Below are 17,203 nucleotides of genomic sequence, written 5' to 3' on the forward strand. Positions count from 1 at the left end.
AGGTGGGGGAGGGAGTGGATGGTAGAGAAGGAGATGACTCCCACACATCCAAGCCCTTGGCTTTTGGGCCCCCTGATGCTGTTACTGGGTGATACCATTGGAGAATGGCTCTATCTTTGGGCAAAGGTTGCTGGGCCTCGTCCAGTTGTTACCGGCTGCCTTCGTTGCTTCTCCTCAAGGGAGCTCAAATGAAGAGCTCCCCTTGCCTGAACTCTCTGGTGGGATAGCATTGCCCTGATAGTGACTCAATGCCCTGCCCTGGGGGTGTGCCCCTCTTTCCACATCTTCTGGAGGCCACAGCAGGCCTCCTGCCTTGGCAGGTGCTACTTTCTCTGTCTGTTCAGTGGGCTCTTCCCCAGCTGTTCTGGATGCCAGAACCCAGGATGGTGCAGGGGAAAGGGTGCTCTGGATTTGGAGCCAGTGGGGCTGGGCTCAGGTTACAGCTCTACCGCAGTGACTTTAGTACTGTGGGCCTCAGTTTCCTCCTCTTTCAAGTGAGAGGGTGAGATCAGATGGCCTCTAAGGTCCCTCTTGGCTCTGAATCTGTGACACTGTGACCCAGCCAAGGAACAGTATCATTCGTACTAAGTCAGTGAAGGCAGCCAGCTCAAAGTTACCTTCTGGGGCTTGTAGGTGACCTGCACTGGGGCCAGCCCCAGCCATTTGCTTGCTGGAGGGCACTTAGCACTGGCCGCTGTGGGTGGGGGAGAGAGAGTAGGTCCCCCTAGGGAGAGCAGTTTGGAGCGCTGGGCACTGGGAGGAAGCAGCATTGGCCACATCCCTGGGGCAACCGGGGGAGAAATAGTGCCAGCTCCCTGGGGAGGCAGCAGCTGCTGGACCCTTGGGACAAGCCTCTTAGGCTCATCCTTTCTCTGACTCCCAGGTTTGCCTCCTCTTTGTGGAGAGGATCAAGAGAATGGGGAAGGTGGGAGAGGGGAGGGAAGGAACACTGGAAAGCTGGCTCTATCTCCTGCTGGCTAGGAAGGAGCTGGGCTCACTCTGCCCATGCTAGTGAGTGGGAGGACCCTGCCCAGGTGCTAACACAAGTCACTGGGCCTCCAGTGTTTCCCAAGTCTTTGGGAGGCTGGTTGGCTCACTTCCCGCCCCTGGTGGGGAGAAGACTGCCTGTTTGGAAGGCTCCCCGTGGTCCTTGCTGCTTGGAGTCATAGAACTAAGGGACAAGGGTAGGCCAACTCCCTCCTCCAGTCTCCCTCAACCCTGCAGCTAGACCCTGGCCCGCACATGGGAAGTGAGTTGCCTAAGGTCACACATGGTACTGGAAGTGACCTCCAACCCCCTCATTTTACAGATGAGAATACTAAGGCCTGGGGAGGTCAATGACTTGCTCAGGATCACTTATGGAGGTAGCAAACTCAGTCCCCTGCCTCCAAATCCAAGTCTTTTTCCACTCTATGATTCTTTCTCTCCTGCTTCCTAATTATTCTTGAAAATGATTTGCAAGCTTTTGGCCTTGGTTACTGATCTACTGCATAAGGAGAAAAAAGGCATGAGAGGAGGGATCTAAATTAGAAAAAAACCATCAATGGGAAAATGGGTCAGGTAACCCCCCCCCCCCAGCCCTCCCCAAGGCTGATCATCAGGTTTCCAGCAGTGGGGGATGGGGGTCAAAGTCATCTCGGGCCCTTCCACCTCCAAGGTCCTGGTTTTTCATGTTCCTGAAGGAGGTGTCTGGGGAGGGGAGGTGTTTGGGGGTGCTCTTCAGAGGTTTTCTCAGTTCTCGCAGACAATGCTCCCCCTCTACATATGAGCTACAGGCTGGAAGAATGATCTGGCCCCTCTCCCTGCAGGCTTAGAGGGGAGGGTGGCTGAGTGATGGGGTTCGTGCAAACTGCTTTCTCAAACTCTTTGCAAGACTGCCTGGCCCATTTCCCAATCCTGGAGGGGGGTGGGCCAGTCTTGGACAGGCCAGCCTGTTTTGTTGGCTTTCCTTGCCAGCTAGACCTTGAGTTCTTAGTCACCAGATCAGGGGCCAGGGTGAGTAGACAGGGCTGTCCTTGAACTCCATTCTTCTGAACACTCTCCTCTGCTGTTGAAAGTACACATGGTGCTTCCATAGTTAGCATCTAGGCCTTTCCCTCCTTGCCACTCCCATCTATGGCTAGGGGCTACAACTCTGGGCCCAACCACCCATCCCCCCCCTCCATCATCCATGGAACATTCACAGCTAGGGGCTGTCTCCTGGTTTCCCCCTGTCCCAAATCATCCATGGCAAAAAACTGGAGGCCCCCAACCCAACCATGTCTAGCCAGGTTATGTTGCCCTCCTGGAGCATTCAGGGCTAGAGTTTGTCTCCCCCCCCCCGGCCCCCAACACATACATACCCCATTCATGGCTAGGGCTTATCACCATGTATCGTAGTGGGATGGCAAAATGCTTTCACAAATCTCTTACCTTATCAGCCCTGCAAGGGCAGAAGGCAAGTGATGACATTCCTGCTAGAGAAATGGGGAAACTGAGGCCTGGAGAAACTAGTCCCCCGGGTAGGCTTAGAACATCATGCCACCTGTGTGCCATTCCCTTCTGCTGGCTCGGGTTACGCTGTGTCTGTCATCCAAGGTCCAGCCTAGCATAGTGCCCCCTGAGGCCTCAGCTTTGGCTAGCCTCCCTGGATGAAGGCTAGCTGCAAGCGGTACCCTAGGGTAGGGGGAGTGAAAATGGATACATCCCCTTCTCTCCCTCCCACCCGGGGCCAACCTAGGTCCAGAGGCCCCATGTTGATCAAGGGGGAAGTGATAGAGAAAGCATGTGTGAGTGGCATACAATGAAGGGGAGGGGCCAGGGGAAGGGGGTAAAGGTCAAGATGGGGGGGAGGGTCCATGGAATGAGCAGTGCTGGCTTTGGCGGTATTTGGAATTCTTGGAGTGACAGCAACAGAAGAAAAGGATGGGCCGGGAGCCCTCCAACCCTAGCGCCCAGGCCCCTCAAATGTCAGAGCTTGAGGGGACCTCAGAGGTCATCCCGACCAGCACATCCCCTTTTGTCTTTGGCCCAGTTCATGAGGCTAGTGATTGGCAGACCCAGGCCATGCACTTCCATCTTTTGCCTCCTAGGCCAGTGTGCTTCCTGCCATACAATTTCCCATCACCACCCCCAGACAAGGGAGGGGGGGATTCAGGTGCGTGCCGAGGGGCTAGGGAGAGCAGCCTTTATGCTCGGTCTCAGCATGACCCTCCCTCCACCAGCCAAATTGCCATCAGTAGGGCCTCTTGCCTGTTCCCTTAAGGCTAGAGCCTGAGCAGGGCCCGCATTGTGGCCTTGGGCACGTTACTCCCTGGGCTTGGACCTAATGTTTTCTCTAAGGTATGGGGTGGGAAGAAAGCTCTGGAGTTGGAGGACCTGGGTGTGAATCATGGCTCCCCTGCTTCATAGCTATGTGACCTTGGAAAAAAAAACTAGCTAAAATAGTGGAGAGAGAGTGAGCCTGGAGACAGGAGGATGGGAATTCAAATCCGGCTGTGTGACCCTGGGCAAGTCCCTTCACCTTTGTGTGCCTCAGTTTCCCTCATCTGTAAAATGAAGGAGTTGGGCTTGATGACCACCAAGGCTATTATCTTGTGATTCTCAGTCATTGTCTTTCTGTGTAACCTTCTATAAAATGAGCTGGGTTGGAGGGTGGGAGTGGGGTGGGAAATTGGCCCTTTCCAGCTCAGAATCCTCTGGCCCTAGTAAGGAGGAGAGGAGGCCTTGCCCAGCATCTGCTGTCTGACAGGCTTTCTCATGGTTGTCCTAGCAGCTGTTGTCTAGCTGGGTGGGGTGGGGGTGGGGGGGCTATGACCTGCCCAGACAACGAATTGAAACCCTACCCTGCTAAAATCCCCTTGAGGCTTGGGCCCCAGCCTCCCTGCCCACTCCTCTTAGGCTCAGGTAACTTGTGGCTAAGCACATATAAACAGCTGTAAGAAGGGGACAGATGTTGCCTATGTCCCTCTGCCACCCTCATGGTGGGTAGGGTATCCCTCATATAGTTGCCACCATCCCAGCCTGTTCTTCTGGGCGATGGTCCCCAGGACCCTGGAATTATACCACAGGGGGAAGATTGTACTGATTTGCACTTGGGACCTCCCTACTCTCGGTTGCTTGAGGCAGCTCACTGGCCCGCCATGGTCACCCATCCCACATCCCACAAAGTTCAGAGCACCAGGAGAAGGATTGTCACCTTTTAATACAATACTTGAGAGGTGTAGAATATAATCTCAGAATCTTCTGAAGGGTGGCTCTTGGCTGAGGAAGAGGGCCAGGTTATGAGCAGCTGGGTTTTGCGAACAACATCAGAAAAGCTCAGCAAATTGTAACAGTGAATTGAAGAAGAGGAAAATACATGTGGATTACACAACTCTGTTTCCAGGAAGGCCAGGTGAGATATCACATGGGGCAGACCTTGCCTCAGTGTTGCCCAGAGCTCCCTCCTGCTCGTCCCACTTGTATGGAGGTCAACTAGCTCTCAGAAGTGGAGATGACCCAGGACAAAGAGCCCAGGAGGGACGTTGATGGGAAGGCTGTGCCCTGGCCCTTCCTGGAGCGGAGGCAGGGCTGGCGCATCTAGGGGAGCCAAGCAGGGGGCCCTAGTGGCCCTCTGAGTGGGGCCAGCCCAACAGCCTCAGGTCGGGTGAGAGGCAGAGGGAATCCTAGGACCACTGGAATCTTTCTGCCAGGCTTTGCTGGGGTGCAGCTAGCTGCTGGAGGAAAAGCCTGAAGGAGGGAAGGAACCCTGGGGCCTCATAAGAAGCCAACCTGCTTTGGGAGATGGTGGACCAGACAGGACTAGGCCAGACTGTGAAGCCAGTGGAACGGTGAGGCCCAGGGGTAATTCCAGAGGCTAAGGTGAGCACAAGACCGAGGGCAGGCAAGCTTGGAAGTGATCTTGGGCCTGCTCTGGGCCAAGACATGTAGACGTCAGCCCTGGCCAGAAGAATCCGGGCTCAGGCTCAGAGCCTCTGTCTAGCCTCAGTTCTGACTGTTGAAAGGTCCCTCTGATCTCCTGTACTACAGCTGTCCTGGGCCCGTCTCTGTTCCCCCCTCCCAGGGATGCCCACCAGTCAGAAGAGATCTTCTAAGATGCCAAGCCTCAACCCAAGGGCATTGTTTAACCCCTTGAGTGCCGGCACCTTTCTTACAGCTCTTGATGAAGCCAGCAACTGAGGCTACTGTGTGAGGGAGGCAGGTCTGATGCCTTCCCAGAGATGAAAGGGAGGAGAGAAAATGCTCATAAAAATTCTGGGATTCGCTAGCTTTGCAATCTAATGATTTGGGGTGATCAAACACGGGCTGAGGCCTGGGGGCTTGTGGAGGGCTAAGGTGGGGGTGCAGGTGAGTGCTTGGGATTGGGGGAAGGCCAGGGAGCAGCCTGTGACCTTGGGTGGTAGCTGAGTAATGAGCCCCAGCAGGCAGAGCTAGGGGGTGGAGGGCAGAATTAGTCTGGCACCAGGGTCAGACAAGAAACCACATTGCCCTGCAGGAAGAACGAATTGGAAAAACCTCCCAAGGCTTTGCTTTTTTCTCAGCATCTGTCTCCTGCCTTCAATAAACCCTCATCGGTCTTCTTTGTGCTGTTTAGAGGTGGGGATGGGGGGGAGGAGGAGTACAGCAGTGGTGATTTCTCCATCCCATCCAAGACTCCCTCTTTCAGAGCTTAAAGAAACTGATACCCAGCTTGGCATCTTTCATTTAGGGGAGCATAAATTAAATGTCAGCACTGAAGCAGACCTTAGTGGCCATCTTGCAGATGAGGAAACTGAGGCCCAGAGGGGACTTGCCCAGAGTGATACAACCAGTAATTGGCAGGGCTGGGATTCAAACCCAGGTCTCCTGACTCCCTGTCCTGCGCTATCATATGCAAGGTATGATTTACGGGTTGTTGCAAAGCCTACAGCCCCCATGTTACTCCCTCCGAGCACCTAAAATTCCACCATTGGCAAATCATTCCTTAAACATCATCCTCTCCCTATATCCTCTGATCCCCCTTGGAGAGGGCAATATAGTTGATCCTTAACAACTTTCAATGAGGGTAGGGGGAGGTAGAAGAGAAAATAAATGCTTGTTAGTTGAAAAAAAATGTTTTTTAAGTTAAAAAAAGTTCTTAACTGAACTGAAGGTGGACCTTGTTTCTAGGCCTATAGAGCCCTTTCCAGGGCTTTCCCAGTAATGGTCATCTGAGGGCACCCAGCATTAAGGCTCAGTCATGGTTGCACCAGGATTCAGGCCCACTCTCACTATTGACCAATCCCAACACCAGACAGGAAGAGAGAGGGCCCTCCTTAACACCCCATGGCCCCTTGTGCTGCTACCTGGACAGAGGAATGACGCTATTATAGCTGCCCTCAGAGTTTCCATTTTTGAAAGGAACCACTTTTTCCATTTGAGCTGAGAAGAAGGAATCCAATCGAAAGCAGCCCAACCCAGCCCCCTGTAACAGCTTCATTTCCAATTTCCCCTCTGGCAGAGAACACGGATTTGGGGATTTCAAACAAGACTGTGGCCTCCTCGGTTGCAAAGCCAAGCTTCCTGCCGTTCACAGGGTCAAGCCTGTTGCACCCTGGGAGCCAGTGCACATACCAAGACAAAGTTTGCACATTTGTTTATTTGTCCCAAGCTCCTCCAGGCTTTCAATGTCCATGGCCCTGAGCAGCAGGCAGCCAGGTCTGCTTCGACTTTCTGCTGGGGAAGACTCGAAAGGACCATTTTAGGAGTTTCCCCTAACCCTCCACTGCCCTCATGGTTTCTAACCTGTCCTGCTGCTTGTGGCCCAGCCTTTATGTAAGATCCTGGCCACTTACTAGACTCAAAATTAATATTATGTTCCCGTGGCCAACTTTCCCAAAAGACCCAGGCCGCACACACACACACATTTGGGAAGCAGAGACACCTTTCATGATGTGGTCTTGACTGATGCAAGGGAGGGAGGCTCCGCTCTTCTGTCATTCATCTAGACAGGAAGGAGACATTAGACAACCACCTGCAACAGGAGAAACTGACCAAGGTCTATGTTTCCCATCAGTCAGCAGGGCCGCCATTGGGCCAGCAGGAAGGCCAAGGGGGCCAGCCCTCTTTGTGGAGGAAGGGGTCAGGGTGAGACAGGTATAGAATGAGACTGCTCTCAGTGATGAATCTGGGCCTAGGGGTGGCCAGAGAGCTGCTCTTAAGTTACCAGCAGCCATCACTGGTAAGTTCCTAGGTGTTACGGGTATCAGGAAGCCTGCCTTCTTGCCAGGCAGAACCAGAAGGCCCTTGGGAGGCAGGAAGTCTCCAAGCATTCAAAACAAAACCCCATGTTTTCTCATTCCTCCCCTGCCCACCCTTCTAGTTCAGCAAGGCTTAACAGGTCTTAGGCCTGGAATGTCTCCGTTGCTACAGATTATAGGATTTTGGGCCCTTAGAGATCATCTAATTCAACCCTCTCATTTTAAAGGTGAGGACACTGAGGCCTAGAAGAGGGGAAGAGACTCTCTGAAGGTCACACAGTGACAGAGCTGGGATTCAAAGGCAGCTTTTTGGACTCCAAATCCAGTGTTCTTTCCATGATACCAGGCTGCTGGAAAAGGGGCGGGGAGACGGGGAGGGGGGGTACCTAGCCAAAGGGGCTGAGGGCCCTGGACTGGGAAGAAGGTAGGCGCCAACCCTTGTCCTGGCCAAGGCCCTCCTGGCTGCCAGTTTGTAAAGTAAAACTTCGTGGTTTGGAAAACCACCTCAGTGTGGGATTGTCTCTTTCCCATGTTTGGTTGAGTGGTTTTGTTTCAGACAAGCCACGGTCCAGAAGGAAATCTGTAGGGGCCCTCAAGGCCCTTCCCTGCCCTCATGGCCCAGAGGGCAGAAGAGGCAAAGGCCCCAGGGGCCCTCATTCACTGCCACACTAATGATGCCCCAGAGCACCAGCCAGTGTAGGGAGGCAGAGATGCACACATTAAGACACAAAGCCAGAGGCCAGAGGCCCAAGTGGAGAGAGGCCGGGAAGGGGCCCTAGTGTGGCTGTTCCAAGCCTAATGAGCAAGTCTTCAAGTGGTCCTGATGGTTCCCTTTGTTCTCAGCCCAGGGGCATTTGGGGCGGTATTCAGCAGGACTGCTGCCCAGGGCCTGGGCAGGGGCAAGAAGCTGGCATCTGCTTCACAGTCTGCTTCACAGAGAGAGGCCGAGGCCAGGGCTGTCTGTTCCTGGCAGCTTTTGTGCCTGCATTAGCTAGGGTCAGACTCTCGCCTGGGTGCCCCTTGCTGCTGGGGAAATGCCAGTTCCCTCCTTCCACCTCCTAAACAGAGGCACCCAGAGAGCTCCAGTGTGGTGGTGGGGTCAGGATGGAGGCAAATGAATTTGCCCCTGAACTAGTCAAGCGGCAGGAAGAAAGGATGGTTCTCCATTGTCTTATGAAACCCTCCCAGCCACCTCCTTTAGTTCCAGACATTCCCTACAGGTGGCTGGGGTACAGCTCTGGGACGGGGTGCAGGGGCAGCCCTTTCCCCATAATGCTGACCTGTCATTGCAGAGTCAGAGATAGGTTCTTAGACAGAGCTGAAAAATACTTTTACAAGAGGAAATTGAGCCTCAGAGAGGGGAAGGGACTTGACCAAGGTTAGATTAGTTGACGACCAACCAGGGGCTTGGATTCTGTATTCTTAATGGAGTGGTACAGGACTCAGCTGTGAGCAAAAAGTTATGTACACAGGGCTTCTTGTAGTAACTAGAGGAGGGAGGCATGAGGACCTGGGGCAAAGTTTCTGAGGTCAGTTTAGATCAGAGAAGGTCAATTGTCTCCTTGGTAATGGTCTGAATTAACTATGGATTTCCCTCTGCTATATGTTTATGGAAGGGGTCCAGCCTAGGGATGAAGGGAGTGATGACCACAGCATTGGCCAGAGGTTTCTGAATGAGGACAGCAGAGGCCCCATGCAGGCCAATGTTAAAAGGTTTGGAACAGCCGGGCTCCCTCCACTTGCTGAGCTCCCTGGTGGCAGCGGGTGACGGAGCTCCCAATGGGCCCAAGGATTGCTGTGCTTGAGATGCGAGGCAGAGGAGGTGTTCCTGGAGGACAGCCCTCTCCTCCCTACCCAGCTCAGACCCTGGCATCCAGAAGATCCATGAGGATCAATAGTCAAAGAGTAGAAACTCTACCTGTGCCATCCTCACCCCAGGAAAATGTGGTTTGTGGAATTCAAAGATTTAGAACAAGAAAGTCCAATGCCCCCTCGTGAAGGGATCAGCCTCTATTGTGACTGACCTTGGTCCACACAGAGCCATGTATGTCACTGAGTGGACGTGGTGCTGGACGGGATGGAGCACCCCATATTTGGAAGGGCATGGCCTAGCACCTAGAACAGTTCCTGGCACTTAATAGAGGCTTCTTAGTGGGCTGGATCACTCCTCTGTCCCAGCACCCTGTAACGAGAAGAAACAGAGGGAAGAAGGGAGGGAAGAAGCGGAGTGACAGGAGAAGAAAGAAGCAACTGCCTCCAAGGGAAAGGGGATGGATGGCCAACCATCAAAGCCTCCCACTGGTGTGCTCAGAGCCACTAGTGAGGGGCTCCCAACAGCTTGAGGAGAGGTATAACTCAAGAGTCGTGAGATACTCTGGCATTCAATGGCATCTGAATTTGTTCCTTCCCCCCCACTCCCAAAGATAGATGGACCATGTGGGTGACTAACTTGTCAGCACTCGGGGGCCTGGATCTGCCCCCAAAGGCTCCTGGGACCAGAGGGACCACTCCTAGAAGCTGGTTTCCACTGGTGGCCTCCAAGCTGGGGCCAGGATGTTAACATACCTATCCAACCTCACTGGGAGATGAGAAAATCCAAAAGGCAAAAGAAAAGCCACCATAGATGCTTTCCATCTCATGGCACTGGAAAGGTACAAGGACTTGGCTAATGAACACAGAGCACCCGAGGGGGTGCAGGAAATGCCGGGGCGGGGTTGAAGGAGAGGTGCTGGAGGCCAGAGGGTGAATGCCAGGGGGAGGCAGGCACGGGGGCGGGGGGGGGGACAGGCTGTTAGATGTGAGCCTCTGTGGCAGGGACCCCGGGCAGCAGCTCTCCGTTCATGATGGTGTCCGAGGCCAGCATCTTGTCCTTGCTGGAGTCCCTCTCCTGCTTATTGGGCATTTTCCGGTGGAACAGTGGGACAAAGAAGAGGATTATGCCCCCAATCATGGGGGGCACACCGGCAAAGTAGAAGGCCACGTGGTAGTTCTCAAAACAGTTGTGGAGGAGCCCTGCAAAATCCAACAGAGATCTGGCTTTATGCCTCCCAGGTACCCAAAGAGCCCCTCTGTCTCCTCCCCCCAGGGACCGTGTTACTTGTTCAGATTCCACGTGAACAGGGCCTTGGCAAGAAATCTGACTTAGAAGCACATAGGACTTAGAGAATGCAGACTGTCAGAGCCAGGAGGGATCCTGAAACAGGGAATGTCAGAGCTGGCAGGAGCCTCAAAACAAGGAAATGTCAGAACTGAGTGCAACTCCAGAACACAGAGCATAGATTGTCAGAGTAGAAAGGGTCTTGGAAAGGAGCAGTGTAGTATAATGTTTAGGGCTTTGTACTTGGTGTCAGGAAGACCTGGGTTCAAATCCCACTGCAGACTATGTGACCCTGGGCAGGTCACTCAATCTTTCTCTTGTGTCTCCAGTTCCTCATCTGAAAATGATGAACGTGAGACCCAGAGTGGAGACAGAACTGCCTAGAAAAGCTCATGTCAATCACTCCAGATGAAAAGGAACTGGAAAAGGGGAAACTCTTTCCTAGAGAGAGACTGGGTGTTGGTGCCCAGCTCCAGTTTGCAGTGGAATTGATTGCGATGGGATGAGGCTGTGGCCTTGGGCTTCCAGGGAACAAAGAGCTGATCTTCCCTTTCTTGACTCTTGGAACTGGACTGGGGTTCAAATCTCACTGCCTGCACTTCCTAGCTGTGCGGCCCTGGGCAAATCACTTAACTTTGTTTCTCAACTGTAAAATGGGGATTAAATCAGCATCCCCTTGCAGGGTTGTTGTTAGCATCATCTGAGATACTATTTGGAAAGTGCTTAGCACAGTGGCTGGCCCATAGTAGGCACTTAATAAGTGCTCGCCTCCTTTCTTCCTTAGGAGAGAGGCAATGACCCAGTAGAGCCAGATTAGACAGGACGGCCACAGCAGAGCCTGTGGGGCACAAGAAACTCGATCGCGGCTTCTTGTTGCCTCTCAGGGCCTACACTCTTTCCTGATACCATTCAAGAGACCATCTGTATTAACCCTAGGCCCCCTTTTAAAGTGAAAGCTCTCAAGGGGTAACAGTGGAAGGAGTAAAATCAGCTAGGAAGACTTGGGCTCTCCAAGTCGAGAGCGCTATCCACTACCCCATACTATCTCTCTATGTGATAGCATCCTTGCTGGCTCGGACAGTCTCTGCACTCTGTTCTAAGATCCCTCCCAGCTCAGACAGTCTGTTTTGGGACTTGGTAGTTAGAAAGTCTGCATTCAAGTCTTGACTGGGACCTTTCCTTGGGAAAATCCTTTTCCCTCTCTGGCCCCCAAGTTCTTCCTCTAAAATAGGGATATTGGTCTAAATGACCATATCCCTGACACCTTTACCCACCTGGATCCTAAGGGCCCTCCCAGTTTGGACATGCCATGTCCTAAGATCCTTGGAATGGGCTCTGCTTCTATGTCTGAGGACAGTGAGACACCTGGACAAGACAGCCCCTAGGGTCGACTCAGGCCCTGATATCTGACACTCTGCTGGGGGATTTTAAGGTATCCTGTTTTTCACTCCTGCCAGGGTATTTTCCACTGCAGGATTTTCCATGCTACTCACCCTAGGACAACAGCAATGCTCCTTTGGATACTGGGGATGGTCCTAGGGAGATTCTGAGACACAGATACACCCCTTTTCCTAATGCCACTCAAGAGATCGCCTGTATTAGCCCTGGCTCACGGCCTGCCCCTGGTAAGGCTGATTCACAAGCCCTGTCCAAAGGACCAGGAGGTTGCCACTGTGCCTCAATAACCCCAAGGCTGTGGCTGCCCCACATCTCTCTAGGTTAGCTATGTACATGGCCACACACCCATAATGAAATCAGCGGATATCAGGCTTGTACTGGTCCAGAAGGCCACTTAGTTGCATTCCCTCCTCCTTTCCCCCCCACACACCTGAGGCCTGGAAAGAGCCTCAGAAGATACTTCAATATGTAAAGGCTCTGTGATTTCATCTGGGTGGGCATACCCTCTACCCATGCATGTCCTAACCCATCTACACCTTGGTCAATATGGCCAAAAGTACTGCAAACGGAGATGCACCTAGGGTGGGGTGAACAGAACCTTGCACCAGGGTGTCAATATTTAGAGGGACTGCACTGGTAGCACTTTCAATCATTCAGCAGTGTAGCAGCAGCTCAGCTTAGCATATAGTTAGAAAGAAGAGCTGAAACAGGAAGCTGCTAGAGACCAGCTTCCTCCCTCCTCACCACAAACCACCACGGTACCCCTGTTGAATTGCTTGTCCAGACCCACCTCACCCCGCTTTGCTCTGTCCCCAGTGATGCTCTCAGTGGCTGCATCAGCAGCCACCTCTTCCTGCTCCAGAATCTCTTCCTCTACCTCTCCCACCCTGGAACTGAGGCTGTGGTTTCTGCTGCTTGCCCCAAGTGCTAAAATCACTGGGTATGGTTCTGCTGGGTCGGCATTTCGTGGCTGGGCAGTCATTCCAGCCTGGCAGGAGCTGGCATCAGAGGCAGGCTTGAGAGGAGGCTGCTATTTAAGCCTACCTAGCCATGTTTCCTCTCTGGCTGCCTGTCTGTTGGGTAATTAGTAAATACAACCAGGTTCTACCTTTCTCCCCCCAACCCCACCCCCTTCTGCTAGTCAGTCTTTTGTATTGAATAACCAGATTTCCTCTCCACCCTGTCTCCCCAATAGTTAAATCTAACCCCAGGCTTCCTTGGGGTCCTACATTCAGTCCTTCATGTGGGTGAGGGCTCCCTAGCTCCATCTGCCAGTGCAGGTCCCAAGGTGGCCCTGCCTCAGAAGACTGAAGGAGCTGGAATGAACCCCAAACATGTGGTCCCTGGTACTTCATCAGACCGATTCTGCCATGCATCACCTAGAGTCCGGGCCTAGGCTGGCCGCCTCCCCTGCTGGAGAGGAGTGGATGGGCCTTGGGCTCTCCTGGCACAGTCTGGGAGATCCCAGGGTCACCCTTGGGTTGGGCTGAGGTATTGGAAGAGGACTTTAGATGAACAGGCTTTGGATGTGCCCTGCTACCTGGCTTCTTGGAATTCTAATATGATTTAGCTTGAGATGGCAGAATTGCTAAGGGCTTCCCCAGCATGTGCCAGCATGGCTAAGAGCATATGGTGAATTAAGAAACGGCAACGGGTCCTAGGCAGGGGTGTTCAGATGGGCACAAATACCCTGTCTGGGTGGGCAGCCTCACCTGCTATGGGGGGCCCAGCGGTCATGGGCAGTGCCATCATGCCTAGGAGGTAGCCAATGGCCTGAGACGCCTGCATGGGCCCGACGAGTTCAAAGGCAACAGGCGCCATGATGGTGGTGAAGAAGCCGTCACACAGGCCAAGGAAGAGGCAGACAACGATGAGGCCGCCAAATCCCTTGCACAGAGGGATCATCACGCACATCAGGCCCAGGAGCATAAAGGCGATGACCTGGAGAAAGAAGGGGGGAACTGGGTCAGGCAGCACAGAGAGCGAAGGGCCAGATTTAGTCCCTGGCAGATAATTAGAAGCCTCCAAGACCTTCCTCACGCCGCCAGCCTACTAGTCCTAGAATCCCCCTGGCCCTCACCTTCTACTGGGTTCTAAGGTCCCTCCCATTCCGTGGGTCTACAAGTGCATCCTCTGAATGATAAATAAGGAGAGGGAAGGAGGAAATAAGCATTTATTAAGCGCCTAGTATTTGCCAGGCACCGTGTTAATTGCTTTACAAATATCTCATTTGATCATAAGGGTTCCTCTGGAAAAGGCATGTATGTCCTGGGGGCTGAAAGATATTGAAGGGGGGAGCTGTTTTTCAAGGTGTGTTAGCACATCTGGGCTCTAGTCAGCATTACATCAGGACATGCACTTTCCCAGGAGATATGGGCTGACTCTCCTGGCTTCTAGAGCAGGATAGATAAGGTATCAGGGGCCCCAAAAGCTTCTACCATTTTTGTGCCTTTGCTGCTTTTGCAGGAAACAAACCCAAAGAAATTTGGCATGAGCATGTCTGGCTCAGCAGGCATTTTGCCAGAGCCTGGCACCTCTGGGCCTATGTTGGGCGGTTGGGCGGGACCCTCTCCTTCTGGCTTTGGTTGGGGGTTCCTTACAAGCCTCCTATGGAAGTTGGTAACCACAGAGACCTGTGGTTACTTCACTCCAAGGAGGCCGGGGCCATGATACAAAGCAAGGAAAGCTGGCCAGTCTGACATTGCTCTCGGGATGAACAGAATGTCCCCAGAGCAAAATCTAAGATGATGGTGCCCATGGCTAGACAGCAGTGTGTGGAAAATACTCAGTGGGCTTTAGGGGACTGATTGTTAGCACAATGTGAGTCAAAAGAGATGCAGCTGCCAAAAACCATGAACTCTCTCTTAGGTTGTATGAACATAATGAAGCATAATGGAGAGAGACAGAGACAGAGAGACACAGACAGAGACAGATGTGGAGAGACAGACACAGAGACAGAAAAGGCAGAGAGATAGAGAGCCAGAGACGGAGCAAGACACACAGAGAAAGAGACACAGAGAGAGACAGAGACAGAAACAGAGAGGAGAGAGACAGACAGGCAGAGAAAGACATAGAGAGAGACAGAGAAGAGAGAGAGAAAGAGAGAGAGAGAGAGAGAGAGAGAGAGAGAGAGAGAGGAGAGAGAGAGAGAGAGAGAGAGAGAGAAAGAGAAGAGAGACAGGCACACAGAGAGAGACAGATAAGAGAAAGTGAGACAGAGACAGAAAAAGAGAAAGAGTGAGAGAGAGAAGAGAGAGAGCGCCAAAGACAGACACAGAGACAGAGAAGAGAGAGAGAAAGACAGAGACAGGTACACAGAGAAAGACAGATGAGAGAGACAGACAGACAGAGATGGAGAACGGAGAGAGAGAAAGAGAAAGAGTGAGAGACACAGAAGAGAGCCAGAGAAGAGAGAGAGAGCCGGAGAGAGAGCCAGAGAAGAGAGAGAGACAGAGACAGAGATAGGCACACAGAGAGAGACAGACAAGAGAGAGACAGACAGAGAGATAGAGAGAGACAGAGAACAGAGAGAGAGGAGAGAGAGAGAGAGAAAGAGAGACAGACAGAGATGGAGAACAGAGAGAGAGAAAGAGAAAGAGTGAGAGACATAGAAGAGAGCCAGAGAAGAGAGAGAGGAGAGAGAGAGAGAGAGAGAGAGAGAGAGAGAGCCAGAGAAGAGAGAGAGAAAGAGAGAGAGAGAAAGAGAAGAGAGACAGAGATAGGCACATAGAGAGGGACAGATAAGAGAAAGTGAGACAGAGACAGAAAAAGAGAAAGAGTGAGAGAGAGGAGAGAGCACCAAAGACAGACACAGAGACAGAGACAGAGAAGAGAGAGAGACAGAGACAGGCACACAGAGAAAGACAGATGAGAGAGAGAGAGACAGAGATGGAGAATGGAGAGAGAGAAAGAGAAAGAGTGAGAGACACAGAAGAGAGCCAGAGAGAGAGCCAGAGAAGAGAGAGAGACAGAGACAGAGACAGGCACACAGAGAGAGACAGACAAGAGAGAGACAGACAGAGAGATAGAGAGAGACAGAGAACAGAGAGAGAGGAGAGAGAGAGAGAGAGACAGACAGAGACGGAGAACAGAGAGAGAGAAAGAGAAAGAGTGAGAGACATAGAAGAGAGCCAGAGAAGAGAGAGAGAGAGAGAGCCAGAGAAGAGAGAGAGAGAGCCAGAGACAGGCACACAGAGAGAGACAGAGAACAGAGAGACAGACAGACAGAGAGATGGAGACAGAGAACAGAGAGAAAGGAGAGAGACAGAGAGAGAGAGACAGACAGAGACGGAGAACAGAGAAAGAGAAAGAGTGAGAGACATAGAAGAGAGAGAGACAGAGAGAGAGCCAGAGAAGAGAGAGAGAGACAGAGACAGGCACACAGAGAGAGACAGAGAACAGAGAGAGAGACAGAGAGATAGAGAGAGACAGAGAACAGAGAGAGGGGGGAGAGCCAGAGAGAGCCAGAGAAAAGAGACAGAGACAGGCACACAGAGAGAGACTGATGAGAGAGAGACAGAGAGAGATGGAGAACAGAGAGAAAGAGAAAGAGTGAGAGACGTAGCAGAGAGCCAGAGAAGAGAGAGAGGAGCCAGAGAAAAGAGAGAGAGAGAGAGAGAGAGAGAGAGAGAGAGAGAGACAGAGAGACAGAGAGAGACAGAGAGACAGAGAGAGACAGAGAGACAGAGAACAGAGAGAGAGGAGAGAGACAGAGAGAGAGACACACACACAGACAGGCACACAGAGACAGATAAGAGAGAGAGAGACAGAGAGAGAGAGTGAGTGAGAGAAATAGAGAGATGAGACAGAGAGATAGAGACAGAGAACAGAGAGAGAGGAGAGAGAGAGGAGAGAGAGACACACACACAGACAGGCACACAGAGACAGATAAGAGAGAGAGAGACAGAGAGAGAGAGTGAGTGAGAGAAATAGAGAGATGAGACAGAGAGATAGAGACAGAGAACAGAGAGAGAGGAGAGAGACAGAGAGAGAGACAGAGAAGAGTGAGACAGAGACAGGCACACAGAGAGAGACAGATAAGAGACAGAGAGATAGAGAGAGCCAGAGAACAGAGAGAAAGAGAGACAGACAGAGACGGAGAACAGAGAAAGAGAAAGAGTGAGAGACGTAGCAGAGAGCCAGAGAAGAGAGAGAGAGAGAGCCAGAGAAAAGAGAGAGAGAGTGAGAGAGAGAGAGAGAGAGAGAGAGAGAGAGAGAGAGAGAGATACAGAGAGAGAGAGACAGAGACAGAGACAGGCACACAGAGAGAGACAGATAAGAGAGAGACAGACAAAGAGATAGAGAGAGACAGAGAACAGAGAGAGAGGAGAGAGACAGAGAGACAGAGACAGAGAAGAGAGAGAGAGACAGAGACAGAGACAGAGACAGGCACACAGAGAGAGACAGATGAGAGACAGACAGAGACAGATGGAGAACAGAGAGAGAGAAAGAGAAAGAGTGAGAGCCAGAGAAGAGACAGAGACAGGCACACAGAGAAAGACAGATAAGA

The 17,203-nt window shown here is 52.3% G+C and overlaps 1 protein-coding gene across 2 annotated transcripts in view; it reads right to left on the minus strand.

Annotated features, from left to right (window-relative positions):
* Positions 1–4,165: 4,165 nt before the first annotated feature.
* The window catches only part of SLC16A2 (solute carrier family 16 member 2), a 107,356-nt gene continuing 94,318 nt past the window's right edge, over positions 4,166–17,203 (minus strand). Inside the window, exons 6-8 of one of the 2 annotated variants that reach the window (XR_013483694.1) lie at positions 13,407–13,635; positions 9,224–10,211; positions 4,166–6,943 (exon numbers count right to left, since the gene is read on the minus strand). Coding sequence is in view for 1 of the 2 variants with exons in the window: in XM_020964536.2 (XP_020820195.1) it covers positions 9,991–10,211; positions 13,407–13,635 (450 nt within the window). In the remaining variant the exon portion in view is untranslated. Of the gene's footprint in view, positions 10,212–13,406; positions 13,636–17,203 lie in introns of both variants that reach the window. The other variant, XM_020964536.2, reaches the window with a different exon arrangement.

Source organism: Phascolarctos cinereus, unplaced genomic scaffold, assembly GCF_003287225.1.
Source record: "Phascolarctos cinereus isolate Bilbo 61053 unplaced genomic scaffold, phaCin_HiC Scaffold_8;HRSCAF=390, whole genome shotgun sequence".
NCBI lineage: Eukaryota > Metazoa > Chordata > Mammalia > Diprotodontia > Phascolarctidae > Phascolarctos > Phascolarctos cinereus.